Source organism: Nomascus leucogenys, chromosome 3 (assembly GCF_006542625.1).
Source record: "Nomascus leucogenys isolate Asia chromosome 3, Asia_NLE_v1, whole genome shotgun sequence".
Taxonomy (NCBI): Eukaryota; Metazoa; Chordata; class Mammalia; order Primates; family Hylobatidae; genus Nomascus; species Nomascus leucogenys.
This window is the reverse complement of record NC_044383.1, coordinates 112,139,319-112,162,420: the sequence shown is the minus strand read 5'-3', so window position 1 is coordinate 112,162,420 and position 23,102 is coordinate 112,139,319. Positions and strand designations below refer to the sequence as shown.

At 40.5% G+C, this 23,102-nt stretch overlaps 1 protein-coding gene across 3 annotated transcripts in view; it reads right to left on the bottom strand.

Moving 5' to 3' along the window:
• NCOA7 (nuclear receptor coactivator 7) overlaps window positions 1–23,102 on the bottom strand; it is a 145,218-nt gene that overhangs the window by 14,008 nt on the left and 108,108 nt on the right. For all 3 annotated transcript variants that reach the window (XM_003255664.3, XM_030809641.1, XM_030809642.1), the window contains exon 11: window positions 1,910–2,057. In XM_003255664.3, the coding sequence (XP_003255712.1) occupies window positions 1,910–2,057 (148 nt within the window). The remainder of the gene's footprint in view (window positions 1–1,909; window positions 2,058–23,102) is intronic.

The window sequence follows — 23,102 nt, the reverse complement described above, 5'->3', positions numbered from 1 at the left end:
AAATACAAAAAATTAGCCAGGCGTGGTGGCAGGTGCCTGTAGTCCCAGCTACTCAGAGAGGCTGAGGCAGGAGAATGGCATGAACCCGGGAGGCGGAGCTTGCAGTGAGCCGAGATTGCGCCACTGCACTCCAGCCTGGGCGACAGAGCAAGACTCCGTCTCAAAAAAAAAAAGAAAAATACAGATTCTAACATTTCTCCCTCCAGACCTACTGAATTAATGTCTCTAGTAATAAGGATTTAGGATTCAGTTTTTTAAAATTCCCAGGTAGTTATTCTAACAGGTGAGTAAGAATCAGCAGAGTCAATAAGGAGGCCACTGAAGGTTTTAAGCACAGAGTATCCAAGCTTACTTGTATATTTAAATGACAAGTTAGACAGCCCCACAGTTCGTATGTAAGATCTTTCAACATGATGAAGGAAACATCAGAAATCATTAAATAGTGCTGGAAAAAAATTGACTATGAAAAATATCATCTATCATACATCAAAAAAGCAACTATAGATTGAGTGAAGAGTTTAAATTAGTATTGCAGGGTCACTTATACATGGACACAGATGAATTCAGAACCATGTATTTGTAATGGCACCATTCTCCCTGGTGGACAGGTTCTCTCCAGCAATGTTTGGCTGCCTAGGAGCAGAAAAGTGTGAGGGTGGGTTCATCCAGGATTGCAGGCAGGCTAGATGGGTGCAGTAGATGGGAGAGGGGTGGAGGAACTCAGGAGTCCTGGTAAGTATGTGTTTGAATTCATTTACCATCTGTCTAAGCTGGGAAAGAAGAAATGCTAAGTGGGGTTCAAGAGAGCAGCAGAGCAGGAAGGAGGGGTAGACCTATTTTTCCTAGTCTCATCTCCCAATTTCCCAGTGCTGCAAGCTTGTTAAGTATTGAAAGCCTATGTTATCCATCATTGTATTTCCAGGGCCCTCCCCTAAAGAAGTACTTGATACACGCTTGCCTGACTGGATGAAGGGAACTGGGGTCTGGCAAACTACAGCTTGTGTATTAGTCCATTTGCACACTGCTATAAAGATGCTACCTCAAACTGGGTAATTTACAAACAAAAGAGATTTAATGGGCTCACAGTTCCACATGGCTGGGGAGGCCTTGGGAAACTTAGGCCTCCTTTGGCAGAAAGCAAAGGAGAGGTAAGCACCTTCTTCACAAGGCGGCAGGAGAGCAAGGGAGCGTAGCGGAAACTGCCACTTTTAAAACCATCAGACCTTGTGAGAACTCCCTCACTATCATGAGAACAGCATGGGAGAAACCGTCCCCATGATCCAATCACCTCCCACCAGGTGCCTCCCTTGACACATGGGGATTACAATTACGATGTGATTTGCATGGGGACGTGGAGCCAAACTATATCAGCTTGTCAGCCAAAGCCAGTCCACCACCTGTTTTTGTATGGCACTTAAGCTAATAAAGATTTCATATTTTTAAGGGATTCAATAAAAATTAATAACAATATTTTGTGACACATAATAACTATGTGAAATGAAACACAGTCATGCTCATTCATTTACATCCTATGGTTGCTTCTGTTCTATAATGGCAGCTATGAGTACCTGCAACAGGAACTGTATGGCCTACAAAGCCAAATATATTTATCATCTTGCCCTTTACAAAAAAAAAATGTGTTGAGCTCTGAACTAAGGCATGGAGCTACGAGTAAGAATATAAGTGGATTCGTCTAATGTGGTCAGAATGAACTGTGTGCCTGTGTACATGGTGGTGGTGCTGGTGGTGGTGTTTTTTTTCAAACGGAGGAATAAAGTTATTTTCCTCTGTGATTTCATAGGTGCACAGGGACTCTAGTTTCTTACCAGCCTGTTACATGGAATCTGAATGCGAGACTGCTTCCTGTACCTTAGGAACTAAGACGGTCTAACCCTGCCCAAGTGCTCACCTCCCAGCTCTTGGTTGTTGGCTCACTGAAGAAGTTGTCAATCATGTTCAGTTCTTCCTTCTCCACCACCACAAAGCCTTGCTCTTTGGCATCTTTCCCATAGACATCGGGAGACCACTGAACAAAGAATGTGTACAAATGATCCACCCTGAAAAACACATTTGTGACAGATGTTAACACCAAGTCCACTTTCTTGGCAGGTGCTAGTGTGGACTTCAGTACATAATCCATCTTTTCCCTTCTTGGCAAATCCATTTTACTAATTGGAAAATTTCCCACTATCAAGGTTATCTCTACAAGTGGCCTTCCATACTCAAAATTAAGAGCCAACAAATAAAGTAAAATTCCACAGGCACTGCAAAACTGTTAAAACTGTCTTTCAATTTGAGGGAAAGATCAAGAGATGGAATGTAAAACTGAAATACACAATGAAATATTTATACCAAATATTTTTTCCTTATTGAGTCTTCATTTATTGGATACTTGTATTCATTGAGGAAAAAAATGTAGATCTGAAGCTTTAGCTAGGAACAAAGATAAACAATACTACAACGGGTCTTTATGTAGATCAAAGTACTATTGCATTGTAATTGTAATAAAACATCTTTGACAACTAGAAAGTGTCAGGAATAATACTGGCTACTATTTTAATATTAGAAATAAATCTAATTTTATTGACACAGGAATGTTCTTTGCTTCCAACTTCTCTGCTGTCTTATACATATTTACTGAATGAAGTTTCCAAAGTATCTGTCCAGGCTTCATCAATAGAAATATGCCTAGTTCCTGGGAAGGGAATGAGAGCTGTGAAAACTGCAGCTCCTGAAATATCCTCCAAGGTTCATACTATAACCATCACAACAGGACAAAGGGCGATGAATATGATCAAATGATTCTTAAAGTATCTTCTAATCACTAAATGATAATTTGAATTTGAGGATACTGTTTGGCATAATGTTAACTTATGATTTTTAAAATTTATAATTACATAAAATTATAATAATATTAATAGGACTAAAACAAAAACAGAAATACCACCAACAATTCTGATATCCTAACAGATCAAACCATTTTTAAGGTTTCCACCTTCCTATCTGTTCTTGTCCACATGTTTACATAGTTTATACAGGTTTCTTTTCATTGCAATCAGAGCCAAGCCATAATTGTTGTATTTAACATTATATAATGCACTTTTACCACATTGCTAGTCCTTGTAGTCATGTTTAACAGCTACATTTCATGAAGTTAATAAACCATAATCAGCCTGTATTACTATGCTGTCAGGATATTTAGTTTGTTTGTATTTCTTTAATTGTATGAATGATGTTACAGTAAATATCCATACAGTGTATGACTTTCACTATGGTTCGAATTATTTCCTCAAGATTAGTTCCCAGAAAAGGGATTACTGGGCCAAGGGGCATGATTTTATAGCTTGTGATTCATCCTGCCTAATGGCTCTTGAAAGACTGACTAGTTTGCTGTGACATCAGCATTGCAGTTTGTGTCTTAAGTTTCATAACAACCTTGCTTATCCTTTTAGTTTATATAAAGTTTTACCTGACTCCATTTGCGTTCCTTTCAGTGTTAAGGGCTTGAACATTTTTCAATATTTTCTTCCTGTCTGTAGCTTTTCTTTTGTGAACTGGATTTCTGTGATATGTGGTATCAACGTTTTTCTTTTTTTCAATTTGTGGGAGTCTTTATGTAAGGTGGACTTTAATAACTATCCAATGTGTTTCCGACCTGTTGTTTCCCTTTTTATATTAATCGTGTCTTTTCCCCCACAGTACAGACTTACCAATTTTCTTATACTTTAAAGGTGTATTTCTTTATAGAGTTCTCCTTCAAAACATGGACTGTTGTTACCTAAAACAAGGTGTGTATCAGTGTATATGACATGTTACCATTTCTATTACAAAAGTAAATATAGATATTGATAGATACTATGATTGTACATGGGTATGATGGTTATGTTTCAACTTGGTATGGCCATCCATGGTACGCAGCTTTTGGTCAAATGGCAGCCTTGATGTTGCTATTAAGGTATTTTAAGATGTGATTAACATTTATATCAGTAGACTCTGAGTAGAGCAGATTATGCTCCATAATGTGGGTGGGCCTCATCCAATCAGGTGAAGGCCTTAAGAGAAAATGACAGAGGTCTGTCAAGGAAGAAGTATTCTACCTTCAGACTTTCTTCAGGCTTGATACTGCAATACCCACTCTTTCTCCAGTCTCCAGCCTGCCAGTCTGTCCTGAAAATTTCAGACCTGCCAGCCCTTAATAATCGCATGAGCCAATTCTTTGAAATAGATCTCTATGTATAATACATATATTTTGGTTCTGTTTCTCTGGAGAACCTTGACTAATGTTATACAATAAACTACTCTGAAAGGCTACAAAAGAAACAGATCAAAATGGTTACTTCCAGGGAATGGAATGAGGTGGGAGAAATACATTTTATATTGTATATATATCTATCTTTAAATTAGTTTTAATATTTGGAATAGGTGGTACATTTATATGATTCAAACATCAAAATTATATTTTAAAAGGCATATAAGAAGTTTCCTTCTTACATCCCCATCTACCCCAAGCCCCATAGGTGACCACTTTATTCACTTCTTATATTTGTAGTGTTTATGTAGATATAAATATGAATATATATTTTTTGTCTTATTATTATTTGTTGGGAAAAAGCTGAGTGTTGGGAGGGAAACTGAGGCAGGGCTTGCATAGTACTTTGGAATGTGTCTAGACTTGCTGGCTCCTTGCTTCTAGCCCTCCTAGGCTCCTATTCCCATTATCTCCAGTAGCAGAACATGTTCCATATAAATGCGAAACCATCACAGCTGTAAATCATGTGCTTAATGCAACATGCTCTTTTGACCTCCACATTCTCACCACCTGTTTCTTTGTTGGATTACCAATAAATACCGTGGGCCCCCAGAGCTCGGGGCCTTCACTTTTGCCTCCGTACAATAGTGATGACGCCCTGGTGTCCCACCTTTTTATCTCTCACTCTCTTTTTCTCAATCCTTTGACTCCAATTAGGAGAAGGAAAAAGAGTAAATATACATACAGACTCTAAGTATGCTTACCTAGTCCTCCAAGCCCACGCAGCAATATGGAGAGAAAGGGAATTCCTAACTTCCGAAGGAACACTTATCAAACATCAGGAAGCCATCAGGCCCCCCAAATTTTCCTTACCTCTGAATCTACTTCCTCCAATCCCTGCCTAAAGATAATTTTATGGGGAAGAGGATTAGCTTGTGTCTCTCCAGGTGACAATCAGGTGCCTGTGTGGGTGCCCACCAAACATCTGAAGATCTATCATGAGCCACAGCATCTAGTGGACCCACCTGTACAGTGCGAACTGAAGGTCTGAAAAGCCTTGATGTGGTTTCTCTATGCCTTCTGTTAATCAGAGAAGGCCTGTTTCTCATTATCAGTAGAAAGTTTTACCTCGCGGTAATTAACCAAAGAGGCAGAAACTGAGTTAACGAATGTTTCAGCAATGGCATGCTTCCCGGCTACAACCACAGAAAGTTTTTGCTTCTGTTTCAGTAGATTTACTAACGTGGGGGAGAGGGTATGCTTGTGTTTTTGCAGGAGATGAACAAACCGTGTGGATGCCCTCAAGATGTGTACAACCATGGAACGGGAGCATGGATCCCAACCACGGACCGGGTTCCCCCAGTACAAGCCATGAGCCACTTGAGTCTGATTGCAAAGATGGAACGAAGACCGACCAGAGTCACGATGCTTAATGGACCAATGCTTTCTGACTCAGCTCCTCTCTACCCTGAATAAAAGAGATCCTAATAGTTAGGCAGGAGTATCATCGCCCCTATTCAGCATGAAGAAGTTACAGAAGATGGACCTTCATCCTTCTGCAACCCCTAGGATTAAGGGTCCTCCTGTAAAAGGGAAAGGGGAGGTATGTAGGAAGCATTCAAACCAGAGCGACTCCAGTTTGAATAAGGGCTAAGAAAAATGAAGCTGGATCACCGACTGGCAATTAAGGGCTGCACAGCCTGCAAGTGCCTTGCTGAATTAAAAGAGGCCACCTCTTATGCTAGTAATAATGACAGTAATAATGATAGTTTCTCTTTTACAAAAAAGAGAAGGGAGGCATGTTGCGAAAAAGCTGAGTGTTGGGAGGGAAACTGAGGCAGGGCTTGCATAATGTCCTTTGGAATGTGTCTAGACTTGCTGGCTCCTTGCTTCTAGCCCTTCTGGGCTCCTATTCCCATTATCTTAAATAGCAGAACATGTTCCATATAAATGCTAAAAATCACAGCTGTAAATCATGTGCTTAATGCAATGTGCTCTTTTGACCTCCACATTCTCACCACCTGTTTCTTTGTTGGATTACCAATAAATACAGTGAGCTCCCAGAACTCGGGGCCTTCACAGCCTCTGTACAATAATGATGGTCCCCTGGTGTCCCACCTTTTTATCTCTCACTGTCTTTCTCAATCCTTTGACTCTGCTGACTTTGTCACCCCCACAACCTGGTGTTGGGTCTGATCACCCCAACATTATTCTTTATCTTGCTTTTTCACTTAATAATATATCCTAGATAGCTTTCCACACCAGTATATAGACAGCTCCCTCATTCTTTATTTTACAGCTACACAGTACTTTACTAACTGGATTTATTATAGTTACATAGCCATTCTCTGGGTTGTTTTCAAGAGTGTACCATAACGAACAATGCTATGATTAATTAAGTTTGCATGTGACTCATTTCACATGTGTACAGGCAAAGCCACAGGACATTCTCAGAAGTAGGATTGCATTGTGAAAGCAACAACTCAACTTGTCATTTTCACATAACCTCACATTCTTCTGTATAGGGATTATATTATTTTTGCCCTCCTACCAGATATCTCTCTCTCTTGAACCACTGAACTATTTTTGCCGTGTAGAATGAACCTCCCTATTAAAAGTTAACTTAGAAAACATGAAATCATCACTCCAGAGAGGTTTGACAAAGACACAATTATAAATCTTAGTTTTTTCAATACTTAAAAATTTAGTCCATCTTAAATATGTTTTGAAGTAGAGTTGAGAACAAACTATGCTTCACTGTAACTTTTGGAAAAGGAAATATATATTATGTGCATAGCCACACTGGATAAAATGTATGGGCATAAGTGGTTCCTAATAGGTCGCTGGCTAGCTGACTTGAGAGAAAAAGGCATGCAGTCCCTAATATCTGAGAACTAGCCTGGTACTATCGGCCAGGCCTCAGTGTTAGTAAGAGCTGGCTTAGCATTCACAGCTATGCCCGATGTTTTCCTATTTAACATAATTTTCCAGAAAATCAACACTAAATAAGGCCATTCTATGACCATGATGAATCACAACAAAAACAAGACAACTCTGTAATCAGAGCTGAAAAAAAACAACACAAACATTATCCAGCCACAAAAATGACCAAACATCTCCCTAATTTGGGTAATGAGAATGACTGTGCTTCCTTCCCAATTACAGCATTAGTCTCTCCAGTCTTCCTTCCTTCTAGATAGGATTTAATAAAATACCCAATCTTAAAATTACCCCTACTTCCTGACAGCATCCCATTTAGAGCAAAGCCCTGCTTCCTTGAATCCTCCCCCAAATCACCTAACACAAACCGAAATCCCATAAGTCCTTTCTTTTTTTTTCTGAGACAGGGTCTCACTCTGTCACCCAGGCTAGACTGGAGTGGTGCGATCTCAGCTCACTGCAACCTCTGCCTCCCGGGTTCAAGTGATTCTCCTGACTCAGCCTCCTGAGTAGTTGAGATTACAGGCATGCCTCACCACTCCTGGCTAATTTTTGTATTTTTAGTAGAGACGGGGTTTCACCATGTTAGCCAGGATGGTCTCGATCTCCCGACTTCGTGATCTGCCCACCTCAGCCTCCCAAAGTGCTGGGATTACAGGCATGAGCCACTCCTTTCTAACATCCTCTTACTGAAGTAACCCATGGTTCCCTATATGGTGTGTGTTCTCCCTCACTGCAACAAGTTAACCTGACTTACTCAATTACAGGTGTGTTCCTGCTGGTCTTTGTCTAGAGGGCATTGCTTCCTTTGACAACACTTCCTGTGCACCCACTGTGTGCCAATGACCCTGCCTTCATGAAGCCTACCTTCTGGAATGTTAGAGCTGGACACTGGATGGCATTTAATTCAACTAACTTTCCTTAGGTATCAGAGAATGAGGGTTCTGAATGAAAACATCAGGATCACAGCCAGGACTAGATCTCCTGAGGTGGCAATCAGCGTTCTTTCTATCACACTAAAAAGTCCTCCTCTCATTCCAGAATGGTTTCTGAACCATTTCCCAGTTAATTTTCTAGTTACAACACAAGACACTTTTTTTTATCACTTTTTGGACCCACTTTCCATTAGGCACTACTCACTTTTCCTCCAACATTTTACTCTCCTTTGGGAAAGTCTTTGGACAATCATAGACACCAAGTGAAAAAGGAAACGTTCTAAGAATGCTGAGTTCATGCAATCAAATATTCTTGTGCAAGACTGCAAGGGAATGAAGAGTCAAGCACAGATTTGGAGTTAAACTTTCATTTCTTCTTAGACATTGAACGAAAATGTAAAGTGTGAAAAGTGCAAGTCAATTAAGATTTTAGGGAGAGAAACTATCTTAGCAATTGCCAGTCATTTCCCTTTCTGGTGAGAAAAACATCAAGTTGCTCAGGGACATGATCGTATTGTTCTGTTTAATTATGCAGATGTAAGTAGGACTTAGTATTCTGGAGAGAGGTATGACTGAGTATACCCTGTTTGATGAAGACCACTCATCATTCCTACAACCCATCGGGAAGGTGGACGGGATAGTAGGTCAGAGAGAAGGAAGATTTATATGAAGCTGTAGGATTTCCTGAGGAGGAATCAAACGCCTAATACCATCTCTTTTGAAGATCTCAATATTATTAGAGCTTCTCTGATGAATTACGGTGGTCCTAGCATAGGTAAGTCCACAGAAAAAGACAACATCCCTTTCTCCATTCCATTGTTCCTGAAGGGAAACTCTCCAAAGGGGTTGGAGAAGTGGTCGGGTCTTGCCATAACCATTTTAGGAGCAGACAAATTGAGGCATGGTGTGCTACTGATTCTGAAACTTAGATCAAGCCCCCTGCCACTGTGGGCATGTTATGGAAGGAAATGGCTGCATGTGCATATGTGTGAGTTTCTTAGGTTTAACAAGAAGACGTGCGATGGAGTGTACTGGGGTGTCAATTTTGGCATAAAGCATTCTTACCTGCTGGTGCCATTTTCTCTAGAAGAAATATCTCAGCCTAGGACAGGAATCTGGGGTGACCAGGTAAGGGGGCATATCCCAAGCCTACTCTTTTGGAACTGCTGGGTTTTCTGTGAGTAGTAAATCTAGGCTCTGGGTTTGCTTGTTCCCAGAGTGGACGATTTTGCAGCAGCCATGGCCAGCCCTTTAAACTGAGTAAGCATGGGGCTTCTTGGGACTTACCACTGGAGGAAGGTTTCTAGAGAAGAGGAAAAAGCACTTTCAATATATCACACAATAGAGGCTTAGAGTCGTAAACACTTAACATTAAGCAGAAAAGCAACCTTATGTTTTAACCAATGCTGGTAAAATATACCATCTACCTAAAAAGAAAAGCTGTGATTTCCTGCCTTAAGGACCTTACATTGTACAGTAACTCTATGAGGTATTTATTACTGTGCCAAATTTAAAGTTAAGGAAATTGAGAGTTGGGAAGACTCAATAATGTGCCCAAACACCCCATTCCCGGAAACGCTCCAGTAATTCTAAGCTGTTCCCCAATCCCCGCTTTTTTAAAATAAATGCTAAGTCCAAGGAGGTAGGAACATTTTAGTATCTGTCCATAGTCAGAGATCTCATGTCATAGTATGGGTCAATTACTTCCTTGGCTTTAGGTTTCGTTAATAAATCTAAAGGAGTATGAGTGAGATGTCCCGAGTGGCCCTTAGGGCACATGCAGCCCAGTCCCTGTTATTTCTGCTCCTGCACCTTCCGCTGATGAGGGACTCAAAGCACCACTGGGGCCAGCCCATCAGTGCTGTGCTCTGTGTTTGGGGAGTGTGAAGGGGAAGCCACCCTGAATGCCTCCCCCATCGCTCAGGTGGTAAGCTCTATCTCTGCAGTCAACAGAGTTGCCCAAACCTTGGGCAGCCTCAGGGGAGGTGAGATGGGAAACCTCAAAGGTACATCTGCAATGGGGCACTCTGCCGGAAAATGCTTGTTCTTCTTTCCTCTGAGATGTCCAGGGCACTGGCAGACTCCTATTTCCCTCAATATATCCCGCATAATATCCCCTCATTGTTTCACGTAGACAGGGCCCTCATGCTATGCCTCTGAGGCAAGAGGAGGAGGAATGAAGAAGGGACATGGCCTGTCCCACAAGAGGATATTAAGATTCATGTAGAATCAATTTGCTTACTTAAGTTCTAAGTCCTCTGGAGACCAGGTGGAAGGAGTCAATGTCCCTCTTCCCAGCTCTCCTTTCACTCAATTCTCTATCTTTTGTTTAGGTTATTTTTACAATTTACTTGGGGGAGAGGATATGACTTCATATTTTTTCCTTCTAGGTTAGAGTTGCCTTGTTTATTTAACCTAATTATTGGAATGTTCTTTTCATTCACTGGGTTTTCCTAGTGGGTTATTTCCCAGAACTCAACGCTGCCCTCTGGAAACAGACCTCAAGTTCTGAAATTCCCCTTCTGATCCCTCTGCCTTCCATCTCACCCACGTCTTTCTCCTGGCTATACCAGCTATGCTCCCGCCCTGACCCCTCTTCCTCCTCTCTCCCTAGTCTTCAGCCTCTCCTGGGTTCATATACTTTAGGATCTCTCTTTCAGGCTCACCCTCACCAGTGCCCCCTAGAGGCAGGCATACAGCAGTGATCCTTCTGCACCTGCCCTTCCAAACACCTTCCCACAGAAACAAACACAATTATCTTTCCAGCTCTTCTCTTGGGATGATTAATGTAGCTAGGTTTGCTTATTTGGGCTTAATGGGTCCACTACAAAGGCAGCTAATCTTGGCTAGGAAAAACCTTCTCCTGGTGCAGCTCCGTACTCACCTGTAGCTTTTTTTCTTTCCTACTCTACACAGTACATATTTAGCCTCTATTTTTTCAAGCTCACCCCACTCTCCTACCTGCCTCCTCTCGGAAAGGAAGATTCTCTACTGTACTGTTCTTAAAATGTGTTCCCTCTGCCATCCCTCTTAGCACTCTTTTTCTTCAAAAGGAGTAACTGCTCTTTGACCTGTTTTAACCCTCCTCTCTGTACTTTTAAGGGTCCCACTCCCTGGTGAATTTCCTCAATTATTTCCACCACCCCACCTTGCAACCTTTCCATTCCTCTATCTCCTTCATCTGGATCCATAAATTCCATGCTTGTAATCCCAGGACTTTGGGAAGCTGAGGTGGGAAGACTGCTTGAGGCCAGGAGTTTGAGACCACCCTGGCCAATATGGTGAAATCCCATCTCTACTAAAAATACAAAAATTAGCCAGGTGTAGTGGTGCACGCCTGTAAAATCCCAGCTACTCGGGTGGCTGAGGCACAAGAATTTCTTGAACCCAGGAGGCGGAGGTTGTAGTCAGTCGAGATCATGCCACTGCACTCCAGCCTGGGCGACAGAGCGAGACTCTGTCTCCAAAAAATAAAAATAGTAAAAATAAATAATTTTTAAAAAGTGTTCAGATTTTATTTATTCCCAAAGTCCCTCCCACACCTCACTTTCCCTTTAGAGTGTATTGTTGACATGTGGGCTGGCAGATTTCCCAATTTCATTCCTGAACTCTTCTATTCTGATTTTGTTCACCTTTCTGTATATGCCCTTTGTGAAATCGAACCTGGCTCCAGTATTTTCTGGAAGATGGTAGAGTTTTAAAAGCTTATTCCTGACCGGGTGCAGTGGCTCACGCCTGTAATCCCAGCGCTTTGGGAGGCCAAGGCGGGCAGATCATTTGAGGTCAGGAGTTCTAGACCAGCCTGGCCAACATGATGAAACCCCATCTCTTCTAAAAATACAAAAATTAGCTGGGCGTGGTGGCAGGGGTCTGTAATCCTAGCTACTTGGGAGGCTGAGGCAGGAGAATCGCTTGAACCCGGGAGGCATAGGTTGCAATGAGCCGAGATCGCACCACTGCACTCTGGCCTGGATGACAAGAGCGAAACTCTGTCTCAAAAAAAAAAAAAAAAAAAAAGAAATCTTATTCCTTCCCTTACCACTCTAGTGAAGCTGATCTTCTCAAAGATCATCCACTGTAAACATCAGTAGTATCTCAGTCATCACCCGTTTTAACCTTGGCAGGTCTGTCAATGGCTTTTTGGAAGCTCTCTGTGACTCACGCTGTGGTCTGGATGAACCACTGAACTTCTCTGGGCTTCCACTACCTCAGGACACTAAGCAGGGCTGATGGATGAGTGAACAGAATTACCAGTAATTACTCACCCTGACTGCTACCTGCTGCTGAAGCAGTGGTTGTGTGGTAACACCCATGAACAGAGAACTGGGTCAAGTACTGGGTCCCAAGAAACCACTAATATTTAAGGAGAAAGCAGAGCTGTCCTAGCAAAAGGCCAAGAAGAAACAGCAGACAGGCAAAATCGAGCTCATAAAATGCAAACCTGAGCATTTCACCAAACTGCCTGTAATGTTTTCCCAATGTCTCCTCATAGGTTTTGGGAAAAATTTGACCTCTTTGGGGCTGCCTGGGAGCTTTGTTTTGTACCGGTCTCCAAAATGCAGCCAGTGTCCATTCTGGCTCTGTGCTCACACTATTCCTTTCTTTTTAAATTAAGAATCATGGCAAAGGTAAGCCCAGTGAAGTGTCTAAGGCTGGGGTAGGGGAAGGCTTCCCAGGGGCCATGGTTAAACTGGGTGTTGAGGGAAGCAGAAGAGTCCATTACAGGAGGAAGGAGAAACAGCATTCTACCAGAGGGAACCCATGCAAAGACATGGCATTGGAAGACCAGGGGGATGCTGCAGTGAGGTCAAAGTGGACATGGCAGAGCAAAAGGAGGACAATGCCATCAGGTCACTGGTGATTTCTGACAAAGGATTCTGTAAAGAGGACAGAGATGCAGGATACCCAGGCCCTGCCTCAGGGTGCTCAGGTGGTGGAGAGTAAACAAAAAAAATGTTAGCACAGTGCCAACACAACAGCTGAGGGGCGTCGGAGCTGGGATGTTGGTGTTGAACAGGAACTCAAGAGGCAGGGAAGGAATTCCTGAGAGGAGGAATAAAAGAACAAGACTTACCATTTGCTTAATGGAAAGGTAGGAGATGAGAAGAAAGAAGACAGAGCAGGTGGGTCACTAGGTCACAGAAAGTCCCAAGCATAAGATAAAATACTTGGACCTTAGCCTGTGGCCACTGTTTCCTGAAGTGTGGTGGGGCAGTCCCAGTGACTTCAGAGGGTATGCAAAAGAACATATTTTAATACTTACATATGTACGTAAAGGGTAGTGGCTCATGCCTGTAATCCCAGAACTTTGGGAGGCCAAGGTGGGCGGATCATGAGGTCAAGAGTTCAAGACCAGCCTGTCCAATATGGTGAAACCCCGTATCTACTAAAAATACAAAAAAATTAGCTGGGTATGATGGCACACACCTGTAATCCCAGCTACTTGGGAGGCTGAGGAAGAAGAATTGCTTGAACCTGGGAGGCAGAGGTTGCAGTGAGCCAAGATCACGCCACTGCACTCCAGCCTGGGCGACAGAGCAAGATTCTGTCTCAAAAAAAAAAAAAAAGGTAGTAAAAATTAGTACAACTAGCATATTATTTTTCTGATTTTACAGATATTGCTACTTAGGAAAAGACTAAGTAAAAAAAATTACTATTTAAATCCTATAAAGACAACCATTAAGTAAACAGTAGTATAGATGGTAGGCAGATCTAGGGATATTTGTGAGGGAGGGGATGTATGTGAATAGCTGAAGCTGCCATAGGCAACCACAGGCACAGGGAGGCCAGGCATTCATAGCTTTAGCAGGAAGAGGCACGGACAGATCTGTGCTTGAGAAGGACTGCTATGGAGCCAAGTAGGGAAGGCCAGGAAGAGATAGGATCAACTAGAAATAAAGGCTTTGTTGCTATGGCTACAATGGTGATCCAGGCAGGAGATGGTCAAGGCCAGACCCCAGGTGTGGCAGAGGGCATGGGAAGAAACCTGCCATACATGCTCTGCCAGGCACAAAATCGACCCATCTAAAACCTGGCCCCCACCTTTGTTTAGGTTTTCTGTTTAATTACAAATTTGGCCTTAATCAGATTTCTTCATACACCTCAAAGGTCTTTATCTTCAATATAAGGCTCCTTTAGGGATTTATCCCAAAGGAGACACCATATTCAAATTGCAAATCCTTGTTTAGCAGGTAGAGTTGTTGTCATCTCTAAAGAAGAAATTCAAAGAAGGTAAATGATAGTTTCTTGGAATGCAGCACCTAACTCAGGCAACAAAGCACAACAGATTGAAGGAGAGGTAATAGCAGCAGCAGCAGCAACAAATTTTCATTTAATACATGGGCATGCTCATTTATTCTCATTATAATCCCATGAGGTAAGCACTATTATGATCATTTCTATTTAATGCATGAAGAAACAGATGCTTACATAGATTAAGTCACCCAAGGTCACATAGCATTTTAGGGGTGGACCTGGGACGAACACAAGGTCAGTTCATGGTCTTAAACAATATGCTTTACTATTTCTTTTAGGGTCACTTCCACTGTCCTGGTTTTGCTACTTCATAAAAGCCTGTTGCTGACAAAGTTACAGGGCTTAAGGATTGAAAACCTGATGAAAAATTGAAGAGTTGATGCTTGAAACAAACCATATTTCTACCTACCATTCACGCCTTAGGTGTATGGACTTTAGGTAAAATTACAATCTAGTTTATTGAACAAGATTCACTACTAGTTATGGTAGGATTTAATTTATTGTTGCTTCCCTTCCATCCCCACTTTAAAAAAAAACATGGCTGTGAGTTAAAGTTTAAAAAGCATACATTTCTAAGTCAAAGACTTGAATTCCCAAGTTGGTTCCACCCATTACTAGCTGGAGGTTTTGGGAAAGTTCCTTAACCTCTCTGAGCTTCTAAAATGAAGATAAGAAAACTTAGCTCACCCTATCAGTGTTTGGATTATTAAATATGCAAGGAAGTTAATTCTACTTTTGGACAGATCTTTTAGAAAGTCTCTTCTACATAAGGATCTAAAATCTTGCTGATATAGAGAGGAGGCAGAGAAATACTAGGTAAAATAGGGTGGGGCCTCTGTAAGGGTTCCACCCTCAAGCCTGGACCTGTGGCCCTAAATGAGAACTTCACATCCCCGTTTTTCCCTCCAAATGTTGCTTTTTGGCCTGCCACACCCTCTACCCTGCGCCCATGAAAAACCCCAAGCTCCACTGGCAGAGGAGCAGAGTGGCTCAGCAGAGGAAAGATGAGAAGAAGCGCCTGAATGCTGAGAGGAAAAGAGGCAGCTGGATATCGGAGGATTCAGTCAGAGACAAGTTTGGTCGGGGACGGTCGGAGGAGTTCAGCCAGGTTTGGCCAAACTCCAGGGGAAGATTATCTTCCCACTCCATCTCCTTTCCAGCTCCCCATCCCACTGAAAGCCACTTCTACTGCTCAATCAAATCTCCACATTCACCATCCTTCAAGTCCATGGGACCTGATTCTTCCTGGATGCTGGACAAGAACCCGGGTACCAAGAGGGCAGGGTGAAAAGGGCTATCACCCTGACTCTCCATTAAGCTGGTTTAACACTTAGCCATCCACGGACGGCAAATGCTAAAAGAGCACTGTTTGTAACCTATGCCCTCTAGGTCTCCAGTGGTCGTGGGCAACCGCTAGGCACTGCCGTGGGCAACTCTTAGACGTGACTATGGGCTGGTACAGGGTTCATTCCCACTGGTGCCCAAAGGCATCCTCCCCAGATCCTGTACCCACTCACCTGCGTGCTCCCCTTCCTGCAAGGGGTTTGAGCGCAGCAGCTGAGTAAAGGAGATATCCCTGTTGCAAGTCCCACGAGGGGGTCAAGGGAACTCTCTCGTCTCACTGCCATTTACGTTGTTGTAAACCAACAAACGGGATCAAAATAACCCAGAGCAGTTAAAGCATTATTGCCCTATCAAAAGCTGCATGATTGGTAGGAAAAGAAACTGGGGGTACACACAGCAAAATATAATCCCGAAACTCACTTGATTTAAAATTGATAAGCGGGAACCATTAAACAATTTAATAGCTATTACATTAGAAACATACTTCAGAGTATATTATGGCACAGAGAATGGGAAATACTGAAAGAGGACATGTAAAGGAAGGAAAAAAGAATGTGCCCTAGAAAGTACTGAAATGCATGTGCATGCAGTTTCATTGGTCACTTGTATTGTCCATCATAAATTATTCAAATGCATGTCTGTCTAAAACTTCTGGGGGTTCCATTCTGAAAACAGCTACAGAAGCCCAGTAGGGCAAAGCAGTTCACCACAGAGGTTGCTGCTAGAAAACGACTGCCTTTTAAAATCCAGTCCTAATGACCTGGCTGGAAATTCTCATGTGAAAAAGGTAATTTTCCTTGCACTGTAGGCCTCTTCATTTCAGTATTCTAAAACTCCAAATTAAATCAATGGTTAGTAATACCCAGGTATAATGTCCATTTTTAAAGGGTCTTAGTGTGTCTATCAAAAAAAAAAAAAAAAAAAAAAAACTTGGCCGGGCACAGTGGCTCACGCCTGTAATCCCAGCACTTTGGGAGGCCGAGGCGGGTGGATCACTTAAGGTCAGGAGTTTGAGACCAGCCTGGTCAACATGGTGAAACCCTGTCTCTACTAAAAACACAAATATTAGCTGGGCATGGTGGCACACCCCTGTAGTCCCAGCTATTTAGGAGGCTGAGGAAGGATAATCACTTGAACCAAGTGGGTGGAGGTTGCAGTGAGCCAAGATCATGCTACCGCACTTCAGCCTGGGAAACAGAGTGAGACAGTCTCAAAAAAAAAAAAAAAAAAACTTTATTCATTTACAAACCAACTAACTACTCTTCTTTGGATCTAACGTACAACAATGTGACTGTAATTAACGATGCATTGTAGACAAGTCCTTTTTTGCTAATAAGTGTCCTTACCACAAACAGCAAAAAAGAAGAAAATGGCAACTAACTGTGTGATAATGAGGATGTTTAATTAGCTCCATTCTGATGTATATTTCACAATGTACACATACATGAAATCATCAGGTTGAATATCTCAAAAATATATAATTTTAAGTTGTCAACTCTATCTCAATAAAGCTGGAAAGAAAAATACTCTTTGGTTCATCAAAAATAGTAGGAACGCTCTTTTGAGAAAGCTCAAAACAACAGTTCTGTTTATAAAAAGGATTACTTGAAAATGAATAAAAAATTAAAAGTTTACATTAATATCAATGCCAGAGGCCTCAGGCTGGCAGCCCATAGCGTGGATTCAGAAGTAAATATATTTTCTTTGCTCTGCTCACTATCTTTAAAATTAAACAGTGGACAATACTTAACAATTGGGGAGATTTAACACATTTAATCGATATTTCAGCTTCCTTTTTGAAAAAGATGAGAAGATGTGGCAGCACCCCAGGCTCGTGTTCCTGTTCCCCACCTAGCTACAGAGGTCCACAGCAGCTACTGGTAGAGAAGGAGCTCTATAATTAACCCTGGCCTCAAGCTTCCTTCCCCCCAATTCCACAGCCCCTGCAGGCATTTAGGTTTGCAATCATTACTGTTTCTGCATACTTACTCCCAAACACTGTGTGCAGCACCCATTGGCAGGGATTAATTAGTCTGCAGTGGAAATGGACCCCCAGCTACTCGTCTCAAAGCTACTCGTCTCAAAGCTTGCTCCGCCATCAGAAAGCACTGTGAAGAGCTCACTTACAAAGAAGGTTATTTTTTCATGAGCTTAGGTCTGACTGTAGAGTGAATGATTAACTCAAGGTATTTGCCAAAGCTGGTTACTGAAGTTACTGGGGGGTGGTTGCCTGAGAGGGTGTTTTTGGAGGGTAATGAATTTCTAGAATTTTCAGTTGATGAAAAACAGGTAAAATAACCAGGAAGGAAGAGCAAGCAGTGTCACTTTAAAACACAAAATAATCAATAATTACATATTTGTTTAGGGGCTTTCCAAAATTCATATTAAATAGGAAGACAAAAAGACAATTCTTTTAGGGATTGTTTTGGAGATCTTGTTTGGGTTTTTTCTTTACTAGTGACTTTCAACTTAAAGAATCATCATAAAATTACAGTATAACATATTGGTAAGTGGTACTTACAAATCACAGGGTTTGTATTCTGAAATATACCTGGTATGGCTAAGTAGGACCTCAGTTGTTCCAGCAAGAACAATAATAAAAAATGTTCAAGATTATGGTTTTCCTGGCACCAGGAGTCATTAAAGATTCCAGGTTAGCTGTGATCCCAGTAGAAGCAAGGTGACTTTTGATCAGAAAATTCCACATTAACTATGGTTAAAGATTTCATGCTAGAAAACTAGGTCAGTTTGTAATTCCTTTAATTCATCCCTTATTTCTAAGAAAAGGTGCTGTTAAGAGCATTTTGCTGTCTTCATGAAGGTCCTTAGGATTTGGACATCTTTCCATTGTAAAACAAGTTTAATAGGAGAATCAATTTTATTTTTTATGATTGTTTCTCATTATAAAATAATGCATGCTCACCAAATGCATGTGAATAGAATACTTAATGGCAGAAAAATGCATATTTTTAAGGAAAAGCAATTTACATGTACTATATATGTATGATCTATATAGTATTATTACATTAATCCATGCATTGAAAGAAAGGCTAAAAGGCTATACAGATAAAATGAACTGTAGTTAGTTCTCTGTAACAAAACTATGAGATTTCAATTTTCTTCTTTTTGCTTTTCTGTATTTTCTAAATATTAGTCTATATAATTTTAATTATAAGAAATAACAAATACATTTTTTATTTATTAGATTATAAGCTCATTTATTCATGCACCCATCCAACTAATGTTTAGGAATACGTATTATAGGCTGGGCACAATGGCTTATACCTGTAATCCTAGCACTTTTATGAAGGGTTTTTAAAAATACAGAAGGGGTTTAGACATCAGTCCTGAAGGCTTAAGATATTTTTGTGGGAATGAAACAAGATCAGAATAGTTTTTTTTAGAAGATTATCATAGACATATGATACAAAATAGGTTTCAAGAAGAGGAACTAAAGAACAGGAAATTGTTATTTTCAAGTATTACATTCACAATCAGAGTAGCACAAAGTCAAGAAGGGCATCAATTTGTTGCCCAATCTGCTCTCTTAATGCTCTCTGATTTAGCTGCGGGCAAACTGATAGCTGAGGTAGTGGGTTAATTTCTTTGATATCCCTCTTTGAGTTTTTAAGAGTAGAAATTCTCCTTGGGATGATGAAGATAACATGGGATGATCTTCGTAAAAATATGTGCTCAACCAGAATAATCTGATGCTTTTATAATGTTGCAATTCAGGCCCCTGAATGACATCAGGGTCCAATGAAGCTTAGCACCCACAGTTTTAAAAATGAGTAAGATTTCAGATGGATGGCACATCATGAAAAGCTCAGTACTCATGACTTTCAGACTTTGCTCTAAATATTCCAGAACCAAGAGTGAATAGTTTAGAAAAACAAAAAGAAGATACAAAGAGAGTTAAAAAATCCTGACAATGATCTGTCATCAACTAGTCACTCCTAACAATAAAATATAGCTTTTGTGGCCAAAATGTTACTACATGGTCTTTGTATGTATGGATGCTACTACTCAACATGTCAAAAAGGGGCTGGGCATGGTGGCTCATGTCTGTAATCCCAGCACTTTGGGAGGCCGATGCAGGTGGATCACTTGAAGTCAGGAGTATGAGACCAGCCTGGCTAAAATGGTGAAACCCTGTCTCTACTAAAATGCAAAAATTAACCAGACATGGTGGCAGGTGCCTGTAATCCCAGCTACTTGGGAGGCTGAGGCAGGAGAATCACTTGAACCCAGGAGACGGAGGCCGCAGTGAGCTGAGATCATGCCATTGCACTCCAGCCTGGGTGACAAGAGCAAAATGCCATATCAAAAAATAAAAATGTGAAAAGGGAAATATATCCCAATTTGCATTTACTATAGTAAAGAATTTAAAGCCAACAGAGAGATTGGACTAACATGTCTTTAAATATATATTGATATGAAAGTAATCTCATAAAATTAAAATATGATTAGAGATAAAGTAAAAATTAATTGTGTGCTATTATACCAATTCCAGGAAAAATAATAGAGAATAGGAAATAAAACTAAGAAATTCTTAAAGAAGTCTATTTAGGGAATAAAAACTATGAGCTTAAGGCTCTGCTCTACACAGAGCTAAGAACTAAGTATGAAACATATTTAACTATGAAACACCTATTTTCTATCCCATTACTCATTCATGGGACTAGCTTTCCATTGAATATCTTGGGGGAAATGTTGACTTAAAGAAAAGGTACCATTTCTTAAAAAGAGGCCTTGAGCTCTTGGTTCCACTCTTTGGTCCAGGCAACCATGGAGAACTCTGGGTGATGAACTATACTATAGGAAATACTACTGTTAGTCTCAAATTGGACTATCATGTATATACACACAACACAGATTATACCTTTTAAACTGACAGATACCTGTGTGCGCACGTATACGTTACTCATTTTTATTGTGAAAGCACAAAAATCCCAAATATTATAATGAGATAGTGAGACTTTGAATTATGCTTGACATTATGTAATAACTTATCATGCTTTCTAAACCAGAATCAATTTAACTTATACATGAGTTTATCCTAAATACTTGTGCAAACACAAAACATAACTGTCTATTGAGTATAAATCAGTTTGCTGATCCTAAATAGAAGCCAATTAGAGAAAGAGCACTTTAGAATACTTTTTAACAAATAAATGTATTATACATTTTTATATTAAGGTATAAATAATTTTTTTATTTTTATTTTTGGAGACAGGGTCTTGCTCTTTTGTCAAGGTTGGAGTGCAGAGGTGTGATTTTAGCTCACTGCAGGCTCAACATCTCGGGCTCAAGTGATCTTCCCACTTCAGCCTCTTGAGTACCTGGGACTACAGGTGTGTGCCACCATCCAGCTAATTTTTGTATTTTTTTGTAGAGATGTGATTTCACCGTGTTGCCCAGGCTGGTCTTGAACTTCTGAGCTCAAGCAATCTGTCCACTTCAGCCTCCCAAAAGTGCTGGGATTACAGGCATGAGCCACCACGCCCAGCCATACAATCTATTTATTAAAGGAATCACACAGAACCAAAACTCTCCGGCCTCAATTGGCCTTACCTTATATCAAACAGATGTTATATAAAAAGTGCTCACTCACCTTTAAAATAAAACATTTTATAGCTACATTTGTTTCTTTATTCATCTACCGAATTAGATATAAAGAATCATAACACTCAGTGTTCCAAGCATCTGGGGAAAAGGATACTCTTATGCTGGTGGGTGTATATATGGGCACACATTTTCATGTGCAACATGTATTTAAAGCCTTAAACATATTCTTTGATTTCATAAGACTCCCTGAAGGATTTTACAGATACTTTTAATGTAACATTGCTTATAATGGCCAAAAATTCAAAAGAACCTAATATCAAAGTAAGTACATGATTAAATCAATCAGAAAACATAATGGTGTGCTAACTCTATTTTATATACACACAGACACACACACACACACACACACACACACACACACACATATATGAACATAGCATATGATATGGTTGAGATCTGTGACCCTGCCATATCTCATGTCAAAATGTAATCCCCAGTGTTGGAGGTGAGGGTTGGTGGGAGGTGTTTTTGTCGTGGGGGCAGATCCCTCACTGCTTGTTGCTGTCCTTGCTGTAGTGAGTTCTCCCGAGATCTGGGTACTTAAAAGTGTGTAGCAACTCCCCCCACTCTCTCTCGTTTCCACTCCTGCCATGTGAGAGGCCTGCACTGTCTTTGTCTTCTGCCTTGGTGTTGCAAGCTTCCTGAGGCCTCAACAGAAGCAGATGGCCAGCACTACGCTTCCTGCACAGTCTGCAGAACTGTGAGCCCGTTAAACCTTTGTTTCTCATTAATTAACCAGTTGTAGGTATTTCTTTATAGCAAGCCAAGAATGGCCTAACACAGCATATGATGTGGAAAATGTACACAGCATATTAAGTGGAAAAAAAGCCAATTGCAAAACAGATTCTTTCCCCATCTCCTTTTGGCTTATCTGAATGTTCAAGTGTTACTAAAATTATCTCAGCATAAATTTTTTTCAAGTTAAACAAAAATAAAAATTTAAACCCCATGAACTTTCCTTCTCCTTCTCTCCCTTCGCTTTCTTATTAGTTTACTTATTATACAAATCACACTAACCAATTTAAAAAGTTTGGATTAAACATTTATGCATGGCTTGACAAACTCTACATAATTCCTGCTACTTAACACTATTTCCATCTTATTTATTTTAAAAGCTAGATAATATAGAATTAATTATTATAAAATATTTCAGAGATTAAAAGGCTATAAATAATTGGAAAAAAGAGAAAAGTTTTACTTTAGAGAAGAATTATTGGTTCTTTCTAATCAAGGACAATCTGTTAGCATTAAGAAAGGGAAGGGGAGAAAAAGACAATTATGGTTTTTAAAATATAAAACAGTATCCAAATTCATGGAATATTATATCTCTACAAAGTGTTAAGAAGTATCTTCAATCACTTTCCATAAGGTTCTCAGGATAGGGTCCCAGTCTTATTTACCTAAAACTAGGTAAATAAGTGCCTGCCAGGAAGTATGCACTAAATAATTATTTGTTCAAGTATGATCTAATTACTTAATGCTTACAATCATCTACATTTTTAAATTTTTAAATATTTTAACCCATTTCCCATTTAGGGAAAAAAAAAAAGTACAGCTTGCTGCCAGCACAGTATTCTTGGTGCAAATGGGAAATGGGTTAATACAGTCCAAATCAGTGTGTCTGGTTCATTTCAGCTCCTTCACTGCCAAACCAGGGGTCAAGGACTGCTTTAGTTTTTCTGCCTTCTCCTTGTCTGTGACGATGAATGTGTAAGGTATCTTCTGCATTGAACTTTAAACTTCACATTGTC